At 47.6% G+C, this 10,856-nt stretch overlaps 1 protein-coding gene across 4 annotated transcripts in view; it reads right to left on the reverse strand.

The window, feature by feature from the left end:
- PBX1 (PBX homeobox 1) overlaps positions 1-10,250 on the reverse strand; it is a 192,670-nt gene extending 182,420 nt beyond the window's left edge. The window contains exons 1-2 of one of the 4 annotated variants that reach the window (XM_060198194.1): positions 9,516-10,250; positions 6,021-6,094 (exon numbers count right to left, since the gene is read on the reverse strand). In XM_060198194.1, the coding sequence (XP_060054177.1) occupies positions 6,021-6,094; positions 9,516-9,706 (265 nt within the window). In that variant the 5' untranslated portion in view covers positions 9,707-10,250. The remainder of the gene's footprint in view (positions 1-6,020; positions 6,095-9,515) is intronic. The other 3 variants (XM_007535274.3, XM_060198195.1, XM_016193511.2) reach the window with 3 other exon arrangements.
- Between the last annotated feature and the right edge of the window lie 606 nt (positions 10,251-10,856).

Here is a 10,856-nt window from a genome sequence, read left to right on the forward strand (position 1 = left end):
TATTTTCCTAAAGTCACTTCTAAACATGGATTGCTCAGTGCTGTACCAGGAGAAGGGAGCACACCTCCAGCAGACACATATGCTGAGGGGGTACAGAGGTTAGGGTTTGGACTTTGAGGCACAGGGTCCAGAGTTCAATCCTGGAATTACATGTATCTGAGTGACTTTGCTTTACTTCTCTTCTCTCTCCTGAGGGAGAGGAGGAAAAGAAACTCTTGTATCTTCCTAAATATGAATATAAGAAAGAAAGAAGAGGAGGGCCAGGTGGTGTTGCACAAGGTTAAGTGCACAGGATACTAAGTACAAAGACCAATGAATGAAAGGATCCAGGTTCGAGCTCCCAGCTCCCCACCTGCAAGGCAGGCACTTCACAAAAGGTGAAGCAGGTCTTCAGGTGTCTTTCTCTCTCCTTCTCTATCTCCCCCTCCTCTCTCAATTTTTCTCCATCTATACAATAAAATGGAAGAAATGGACGCTGGGAGCAGTGGCTTCATAGTGCTGGCACCAAGCCCCAACCATAGCCCTGGAGGCAAAAAGAAAGAGGGGAGGAGGATGGAAGGAAGGGAGGGGAAGGAGGGAAGGAGAGAGGGAGAAAGGATGGAGACAGAAACAAACTCATGTTGTGTCTCCCTTAGTGGAACCACATCTAGATTAAAAGAAACAAGTGTAGAATTTGTCATGTGACACAGTTAACACATTGCTGAGCCCAAAAGGTCATCCACAATCTTACTACTGCCCCCCCCACACACACACACACCAAGCACTGGAATTCTCTCTCCCTCTCTAAGAAAAAAATAGCTTTTTTTTTTTAATCTGCCTGCTGAGTGTGAGGCTCTAGCCCCAAAAGACCATCTACCACAGGACCTGAAATGGCCAAAAGTGGCTTCATTGCTGTCCCCTGCTGCAGGCTTGAAAGCCACCTAGGGTCACAGCCCTGCAGTCATAGCTTCCTCCTTCCACACACACACTTACAGGCAGGCACACACGTGCTTACACACACACACACACACACACACACAAACATTTGCGCCTGCTTCTACGCTACACAGAGAAGTGCCCTCATGCCATGAGTAGATTAGATTAAAAGAGAAAAAGAAAGAAAGTGTCACAAGTGAAATACTGTCGTAGACTTAAAAAAAAAACTACTTCTGATGAGGTTTTTAATTGAACAGAAAGGGGAAGGGGGGGAGACCAAAGGGGTGTGGAGGAAGCAAGAGGGAAAAAAAGATTATTTTCTTAACCCGCCTTCAACGATTGTATTTCACTTCAAGGCAGGATGTACAAGAGTGGGGGGGGGGGGAACGACTGAGAAGTGTCACAAAAAGCATGTGAAGCTTTTTTTTTTTTTAACCAGAGCACTGCTCAGTTACAGCTAATGTTGATGAGGGGGGTTGAACCTGGGATTCTGTAGCCTCAGGCTTGAAAGTTTCTTTGCATAATCATTACATCATCTACCCCATCCCAAAATACCTATTATATTCTAAAAATTTTTTTAAAAAGTCCCCAAGAAGCTCAGTTCTTTCTCCATACCCATAAATACAAACACCCCAATATTTGTGTGCATGTTCCCATTTTTCATTTTTATTTATTCTTGTCACTAGAGCCCTGTTCAGCTCTGGCTTACGGTGTGGTACAGGAGACTGAAATTAGGACTTCAGAGCCTAAGGCTTGAAAGTCTTTTTGCAGACGCATTAATGCTATCTCCCCAGCCCATGTGTGGTCCTGATTTTTTAACCTGCATGCTTTGGGGTACAGAGATGACAAATAAAAAAAGAAAAAAAATCAAGATATAGTAGAAGCTGAGGGAAAAGGTGTTTTTTTGTGTTTGTTTTGCGTTGCTTTGCTTTTTTTTTTTTTTTGGTTGTTGTTATTTGTTTTTTGTTTTTCTTATGTTTTGTTTCATTTAAAACTGAGATCTCCATGGCCTTTTCCCCCTCCCTCCCTCTCTCTCCCTCTCTCTCTCTCTCTCTCTCTCTCTCACACACACACACAAACACACACACACACACACACACACACACACACACACACCACTTATAAAGAGGTGAAACTGAGCTCCTGGCCCAGGCTTCTTACAAACAAAATGAGACACTCAGTGATTCCCCTGCAGAAGCAGAAGTCACTTCTGAGATCTACAGAGCTGTCACCCTGCCTGGGACTGGCCCTGTGGGAACTGACAATGAACTATTTGCAAACGCATTATTTTATTTTATTAGCAACAAAGAGATGGAGGCAAAGAAACAGAGACCATGGGGGTCGGGCGGTGGCGCAGTGGGTTAAGCGCACGTGGCACAAAGCGCAAGGACTTGGCATAAGGATCCCGGTTTGAGCCCCCGGCTCCCTACATGCAGGGGAGTTGCTTCACAGGCAGTGAAGCAGGTCTGCAAGTTTCTATCTTTCTCTCTCCCTCTCTGTCTTCCCCTCTTCTCTCCATTTCTCTCTGTCCTATCCGACAACGAACAACATCAACAATGGTAATAATAATAACCACAACGAGGTTACAACAACAAGGGCAACAAAAGGGGGAAAAATGGCCTCCAGGAGCGGTGGATTCATGGTGCAGTCAAGAGCCCAGCAATAACCCTGGAGGAAAAAAAAAAAAAAAGAAACAGAGACCACAGCACCCCCTAGACTGGACTCAAACATGGGTCTCAAGCATGGCAAAGCAGCACACTATCCAGGTAAGCTATTTCACTGGCCCAGGTATCCTTTTTGATTTAGCATTGATTCAAAAATCCAAAAGCAAAAAAAAGCGTAATAAAAATTTGCCCCATACTCTCCAAAAGCAAGAACATGAGTATTAATATTATTATTATTATTATGACTCAGACATTCCTGATTTGGAGATCCGTCAATCTACTGTAACTGACAGGGGGAGGACATTTCTGAGACAACCCCAGTCTGCTTCCCTGCTTCTCTCAAGAGTTTTCCAATTCAAACTGGCAAGGAGGTTCTTCTCCCCACTGCTTCCTAACAGCTAAGGTGAACCCCGACGACGGTGGACCACAGGTCCCCACACACTGAGGAACAAAGCCCACCGTGAATGAGGGGACCCTGCAATACGGCAGGGGGAGCTGAGAAGCCATTCCTTCAGCTCTATCAGTGGGGAAGGGATAGCAGGAAGAGAGAGGCACAAACCCACCAGGAGGGGCGCCCAGAGTGCCTGCTGGCCAGGTTGTCACCAGCTCTACATCCAGGGGGATAGGACAGAAAAAGGCTCCTGCAACTTTTCAGACACGTGATGAGGCCCAGGACACGCCGGCTATGACAGAAGTACAGGGGACTTAAGCCCACAGCCACCAAGGCAACCCGTATGAGAATCAAAGGGTACTCAGTAAACAGCACCTGTCTCCAGAACTTGCCAATACACAAGATGAAAGATAGGAAGTCAACAGCCTCTGCTTCTTTCTTTTCTTCATTCATTTTATCCTTCCTTCCTTCCTTCTTCTCTCTTTTGTTCTTTTTTTTTATTTTGACCCACATGTGCCCTCTCACTCCCACATTCCCAAACTCTGTACACATATACATCCAGATGCAAAGAAAATGAGCCTCACAATTTTTAAGAAAATTTTCATTTTCAACACCCTGCCCCAGAGGTGACCTGTAAAATCATCAGGGCAATTCCAAACAAAACAAATAAACAAACCTTCCATTACAAATGTCCACAAGCAAAGGAAAAATACATAAAGGCCCAAGATACGCACTCAGGACTCTCAATGACAGCATGGGAGTGTGGGGAGTCTGACTCAGGGCCACAAGGAACCAAGGTAAACCAGGAGCCAAAGCAAGCGGGGCTAGCTTGAGCTGACTTCAGGTGATCTCCACCCTCTCTGATCACTGGCAGGGAAAGGTCTCAGAAAATCAGAAGGGGACATTCTGGCCACACTCAGGTGCCCCGGTGAACTTGTCTTCCCTGCAAGTCTGATAATGTGAGAAAGAAAGAGAGAGTGAAAGCAAGGAATGAAGAAAGAAAGAAAGAAAGAAAGAAAGAAAGAAAGAAAGAAAGAAAGAAAAGAGAAAGAGAGAAAGAAAGGAAAGGAAAAGGAAAAAAATAAAGGAAGGAGAGAAAGAAAAGCAAAGGGTGAAGGGAAAGAGGGAAAGAAGAGAAACATAGAGGGATAAGAAAGAAAAAAGGGAAAGAAAGGAAGAAAAAGAGAGAGAAGGAAAGAAAATGAAAAACCAAAACCTCCTTAGCCAGAATTCTCCAGAATGATTTGACATTTGATAAAACAATGGCCCTCAGCAAGTGCACACTTCCACCAACCAGATAATCAAATGCTATAAACATCGGGGGCCACAGAAAGGAACAAGACAGCCCAGAAAGAACACATGCCACTCTCCAAATGAGACACAGAAAGACACGCAGGAAGGCTTCCTGTTCTGGATGGACAGAGGGAAAAAAATTTTTTTTTAAAGGAAACGGTGTCACAAACTGATGAACGCTCTCCTATTTATCTGCATGCCTTGCTGGGAGTCATGCACAGACAGCTAGGTCAGCAAGTCAGGTCCGGGCCAGACAGCAACCTCTGTACCGGCCTTCTGGAAGGGTCCAGACCAAAGTCCAGGTAAGCTATTTCACCCTGGGGCCCACACTCCACAAAGGCACCTGCAAATCCATATCATCTCTTGAACTTCTTTCAGATGTCACCACCACCAACCACAGCAGTCACATCTTGAAATAATTCTTTGCTTTTCCTTCTTTCTTTCTTTTTCTTTTAAAGGAAAGACACAGACAGAGCTGACAGGCTCTCCTCCTCCTTCCCAAGCCACCACCACCACCCTCACCATGACCTTCTCCACCCCCCTTTTTTTTTTTACAAGTCTCTAAGATGTCCATCAATCAGTATGTGATCATCTTGATGGTCATTTCCACTCATGTCACACTCTCATCTAGATAGGCGGAATAGGCACCCCTAAAGGCTAATGCTCCTCTGTTTCACAAAATGAAACAAATAAGTGTGTGTGTGTGTGGGGGGGGTCCTTTTTGCACAGGCTCCAGCAGCCCAGCTCAGTCAGACTTGCTGTAAGTACTGCCTGCTATAGCTGGCTTTCCTTCTTAGGTCTCCCTTACCACAGGGGAGCAATTTACCACCACCCCCTTTTCAAGGGAAAAATAGCAAAACAAAACAACCAAGGAAGAAGTTTAAAAAAAAAAAAAATCAACATGCCAGAAGGGCACATATGTAAGTTAAGAACCTCTCTCTGATGGATGACAGTCACTTTTTAATTATAGCTTTAAAAATGTAAAATGCCCTCCTGGGATAGCCTGGAAGCCTATTCCTTCAACAAGGGGGGTTATGTGTATGTGTGTGTGTTGGTGATGGTGGGGAGGGGTCCCCAGAAAGTCATAGCACACCAGAGCACAAGAGTGAGTGATCCCTGGTGCACTGGTACCACCAAGCTCAGCGGCCATATCCTATCACCCAAGGCTGAACTCTCATCTAAGGAACTGACAACACCAGCCTAAGACTGACTGACCCTGTGCTCAGTTGCTTCTTGTAATTTCAGGTGTGTGTGTGTGTGTGTGTGTGTGTGTGTGTGTGTGTATGTGTGTGTAGGGGGGTTTGAACAGTTTAGCCCCTTTTGCTCCCTACCCACCCCCCACCTCCAACCAGGCCCAACTCCAAAAGAAAAAAAAATGCTGGATTTTAAATGTGGACCAGAAACATCTTCTGGAAACAGACATTTTCTTTCATAGCCCCCCCACACACACACACACAAAGGTCCTCAATCTAGAAATTTCTAAAACCCCCCCCCAATTAAAAAAGAAATTTTCTCAGCCATAATTCCAAAGAAAAGAAGACAGCAAAGGCAAAACAGACCAGTAAAATTAGAAATTAACTGTCAGAAAAACTTGGGAGTTTTTTCTTTCCTGGAGAGCCGACCCTAGGCAGAAGATCCAAGCTGAATTCTGAGAGCATTTTGAATATGAATACTGAAATAATGGCTCAGCCACAGGGAGTCATGGGTCAGGCAGCCAGAAGAAAAAGGCTTAAAATATGTTGGGATAGCTCTCCTACCTGTCTTTTCCTTGATCTCACACAACACGTTGAACAAGGCCGGCTTCATGCGGTGGCAGTTTAAAGCGTGTTTCCTGCATAAAGATGAAGAAAGAAGAGAACAGGCAGGCTTAGGTGGACATCCGAGATCCTGGGTCAGGCACATGCAGGGGCCGGGGAAATTTTTCAGCACAGAAACCAAGCACTCTCTCCCAGGCAGAGAACTCTGTGGCAGGCTCCAATTGTTTTATGACTTAACAAAACAAGGCCCCGCGCTCAAGGGAGGAAAAAAAGAAAAAGAAACCCAGGGAAAGAAGGGGGGATTTACCTACAGGACAGAACCAGCCAAAATGATGCCCACTGAAGCCCTTTCTCCTTTATTTTTTTAATTTTAGAAGACTTTGCTGGAAGTGGAAATTTCTTAAAGCAATCCTCCCACCTAGGCCTGTTCTGATTCCATCCCGTGAGGCCAAAAGCATGGTTTAACAGTTTCTAAAAACCCCATACAACCTCCCTCGCTGAAGTAGGGGTGTGTGTGTGTGTGTGTGTGTGTGTGTGTGTGTGTGTGTGTGTGTGTGTGTTTTCAAATCAAATTCACCCATGTGTTTGAATTTATTCCGCAGATGCCCCAGTCCTCTCATCCATGCCAGACGCTGGGAGAGAGAAAGGGGCTTTCGGAGTGTGACTGTCAATTTAGACAATCTCCCCCCCCCCCCAAGTTAAAGAGTCTGGAAATGCAGGGCCTCAGGGCACGGCAACCCAGCTGGGAAAGAAATTCATTTCTGCATCTACAGGCAGCCTTCCTTCCAGCATGCACACCCCGTTATCGGCAGGTGTTGAAATGCATTTATTTACAATTAGGACCTCGCACCCATGGGGGGAGGGGCTGAGTGGGTTAAAAATAAACACAAGTTCTCCTTTCAGGATCCCTGATTTTTCTGGCCCTGCTGCCCTGGGTCTGCCTCTTGCAAGGCATCTGAACAAGACAATACCTTCCCCTGCTTTCGAGGATGGAAGCATTTAGAAGGATAGCTATCGCGTAGGCCAAAGAACACTGAGGGTTTCCTCATCTGTGAGCTCAGGGAATTCTGTTTAGTCACTGGAAATCAGTATGGGAAAAGAAACTGAACCCTCCTATCCCTACTCCAGCCCTTTAAAGTTTGAAGAAAAAAGAAAGGAAGGAAGGAAGGAAGGAAGGAAGGAAGGAAGAAAGAAAGAAAGAAAGAAAGAAAGAAAGAAAGGAAGGAAGAAAGAAAGAAAGAAAGACTTTTCAAAATGAACCCTAGCCTGGCTATGACCCTAAGCCTCCAGAACACAAAATAGAAAAGAAGGTTTTCTGAGTGGAGTTACATTCTTAAAAAAGAAAAAGAAGGAGGAGGAGGAGGAGGAGAGAGGGAGAGAGAGAGAGAGAGAGAAAGAAAGAAAGAAAGGAAGGAAGGAAGGAAGGAAGGAAGAAAGAAAGAAAGAAAGAAAGAAAGAAAGAAAGAGGAGGAAAAATAGCAAGGGTGGAAGAAAAGGGGAGGAAGAAAGACTTCCATTTAGGAATTAAAAAAAAAAAAAAAAACCTCTTGGAAAGTCTTCAAAAATAGTTTTGTTTATATTCTCAGAGCTAGGCCCCAAAGCAAAAGCAAAAAGAAAGCAGCAGCAGGGACCCCAGTGTGTTGCCACAGCCTACCCTAAATTGTATCTAACCTCTCAGGCCACTAGAAGAAGGGAGAGGCCACTTGCACAAAAAGAATAGTAAGAATCACAAAACTCTGGATTTGGTTCTTACTCATTCTCTTTCTCCCCCCCACACACACTTGTGCTCAAACCATAGTTTCCTACTATGCCAAGACTTTATTATTTTATGTAATTTTATTTTTCAAGAACAATGTAATAGAGACATGGGTTCAGTTCAAAGAGTAAGTGAGAGCCAGCAGGAGTCTCTCACTTAGCAGGGAAGATAAGCAAAATCTTCCGGATAATGCAATTATGAGAAAACTCAAGCCAATTCATTTCTGAAACTTTGCTCTCCAGAAAGAAAGAAAGAGAGAGAAAGAGATATAAAGAGAGATAGAAAGAAAGATAGGGAGGAAGAAAGAAGAAAGAAGGAAGGAAGGAAGGAAGGAAGGAAGGAAGGAAGGAAGGAAGGAAGGAATTTCAATGGTTCCATTTCTCCGAGTATTTTCAGCTTTGCAACCAGCAGACCTCACTCAGTTCTTGGGAGTTTTCAAGTTGCAGTGTGCTCACAGGAAAAGTAGAGTGTGACTCCTAACATGCATCCTTGCAAAAATGCCCAATTCCTCCATGATTTCAAATCCAATGTCAACTTCCTTCAGACAAAAATCTAGAGAGGGATTTCCTCCAGAAACTAAGTAATCTGAAGTAGAGGGTGTGTGTATGTGTGTGTGTTACAAAATAAAAATAAAAATGAAACAACTACTCCTGAGATTGAACAATGCTTAGTACTCCTTGGTTTTTTTTTTTTTTTGAAAAGTCTTTCCTTGGCTCCTCTCAGGCAAACTGTTGGTGGGTGTCCGCTAAGCCCTGTATTGTGTTTAGAAGAAAAAAAAAAAGAAAAAATATATATATAAATGCCAGTTGGGGGGGTGACGAAGTTGGGGAGCTACAGTTTCTTTATTCCGCTGCCTGGTTCTTAGCGGGGAGACAGACTCCAAATGCCAGCAAATGCTCATCGCCCTCATTTCTTGTGAGTGGAATTGTAAGTGGAAGTGGTGAAGAAGGCCTAGAGGATCAGCAGGCTGTGGGGTCCCTTTCCCAGCTCCTGCGTCTCCCCATCATTCTGGGGCCCCCTCAAGCCAGCAAAGCCACTAAAACGAAGGGACAATAAAGTTGAGCTTCTTCCCAGAGTGGCCTCAGAATACTAAGAAAATACATATCCTAAAAGAAAAAGAACCACCTTTGTTTTTCCTTTCCACCCGCTTTGTTTTGTTGGTTTTTAAAAATAAAAATCAAACTGAATTAAACGCGTGCCATAAGACCCTTCTTGTATATCGAATTACACTGACAATCGACCTCTTTTTTGCCTTTTTTTTTTTTATCCGGGGTGGTGGGTGAGATTTAAAATAAATCATTATTTTGGAGGGCTCAGTCCGGGAAGAAAAAAATTCAGAGTCAGGACTCGGATTCCCGAAAGCTGCAGAGAAAAAAAAAGTGCTGTTGGGACAAAGTGATTTTTGCAGGGGTCCTGGAGAGTCCCCCCAAACACCAGAATCCCCAACAACAACAACAACAAAAACCCGCAAGCGTGGAAATCTTGTTCAAAAACTTGACAAATCTCTCTCTCTCTCTCTCTCTCGGAGACTTTATTCCCCTATATATTTTTATTATTTATTTATTTATTTATTTTTGCAAAGCAGTAAAAAGTGGCGGGGGCGGGCACAGGGATAGGGAGGGCCGCGGGCTCGGACCCGCGTCCACACTCTCGGGGCCCGCGGCCACTTGCCACCAGCTGCTGCCGCGGTGGGGACCCCAGGCCTGCGTGTCCCCATTGTCACCCCGCGCCCCACTCACCTGGCCTGCGCCTCGTCCAGACTCTGGTCGGTGATGGTCATGATCTGCTGCAGGATGTCGCCGATGTCCTGCTTCCTGGCGCCGTCGCCCTCGGCTCCCGCGGGGCCGTCGGGCAGGTGCTGGGACAGGCCGGGGTGGCCCGCCATGCCCACGCCCGCGTGCGCGTGCAGCAGCCGCGGCTGCTCGTCCATGCCGCCGGCAGGGGAAGGGGGGCGCCGGTCACCGGGCCCGCGCCGCGGGGCGCCGAAATGCACGGGGGGGGGGGGGGACCAATGCACCCTGCCCCCCCAGCTGGGCGCCCGCAGGAAGAGCCGCCTGGGAGGGTTGCTCGCTTCTCTTTGGCTTTTTCTGTGATTCCCCCCCCCCGCCCACCAAGTCCGGCTTCGGGTTGCTGGGCGGCGGGCTGGGCAGCGGCTGGGCGCGGGGAGGCTCCCGCAAACTTTGCCCCCGCCCGCCCGCCGGCCACCCTCCTGCTCCGCCCTCCCCGGCCGCTCTGCCCAGGCTGCGGGCCGCCGCGTTCCTGTTGCCCGCGCCGCCAACTCCGGCGGCTCCTGCTTTTGTTTAGCTCGGGCTCCGACTCCAGGAACGGGCTCGGAAAACCACAGCCTGCCAGGAGGGGGGAGGGAGGGCCGGGAGGAGGCGAAGGGGAGGGGGCCAGAGACGAAAGGGGGAGGAGGAGCAGGGAGGAGGGGGAAGGGAAGAGGGAGAGCAGGGGGAAGGGAAGCAGGGGGCAGGGAGGAGGGAGGGGGGAGGAGGGAGAGGAGAAGCAAGAGTGGAAGGAGGAGGAGGTGGTGGGGGGAGGAGGAGGGCGCCCAGGAGGAGCAGGGAGAGGGGCGGGGATGCGAGAGCCAGAACCGAGGGGGGGGGAGAAAAAGGAGGTAGCCTTAGTCCCGCCCCCGAGGTCTGATTGGTCCTCTCGGACAGAGCGCCCCGCCTCCCCGCCCCTCTGCCACTTTAAGTTCCGCCTCCTGGCTGCGCATTGTCAATCAGAGCTCGGAGGTGGGCCGGCGGAGGAGGCCGAGCTCCCCCTGCAGAATCGCCCTGGTTCTTAAAGGTGCAAGGGCACCCGTAGCTCCAACTCGGGGCGGTCTTTGGCCTGCCTGCCTGACTGCCTCAGTCTTCCAGGACTGCGTGGCTGCCCAGAGCCAGATGCATGCGCCTGAGATACACAGCAGAAGACGCAGACATGGGAGAGTGAAGGGGGGGGACACTGACCCCCCCACACCCTCGCCCTCCTTCCCCTTTGTAGCAAGGCTCTTTATTTAGCCAATGAAATCAGACCTCAGGGAAGCTATCCAGACTAAAGTTTGTCAACACCAAGGCCCTGGTTATATAATGCCA

Source organism: Erinaceus europaeus, chromosome 9 (genome assembly GCF_950295315.1).
Source record: "Erinaceus europaeus chromosome 9, mEriEur2.1, whole genome shotgun sequence".
Lineage (NCBI taxonomy): Eukaryota > Metazoa > Chordata > Mammalia > Eulipotyphla > Erinaceidae > Erinaceus > Erinaceus europaeus.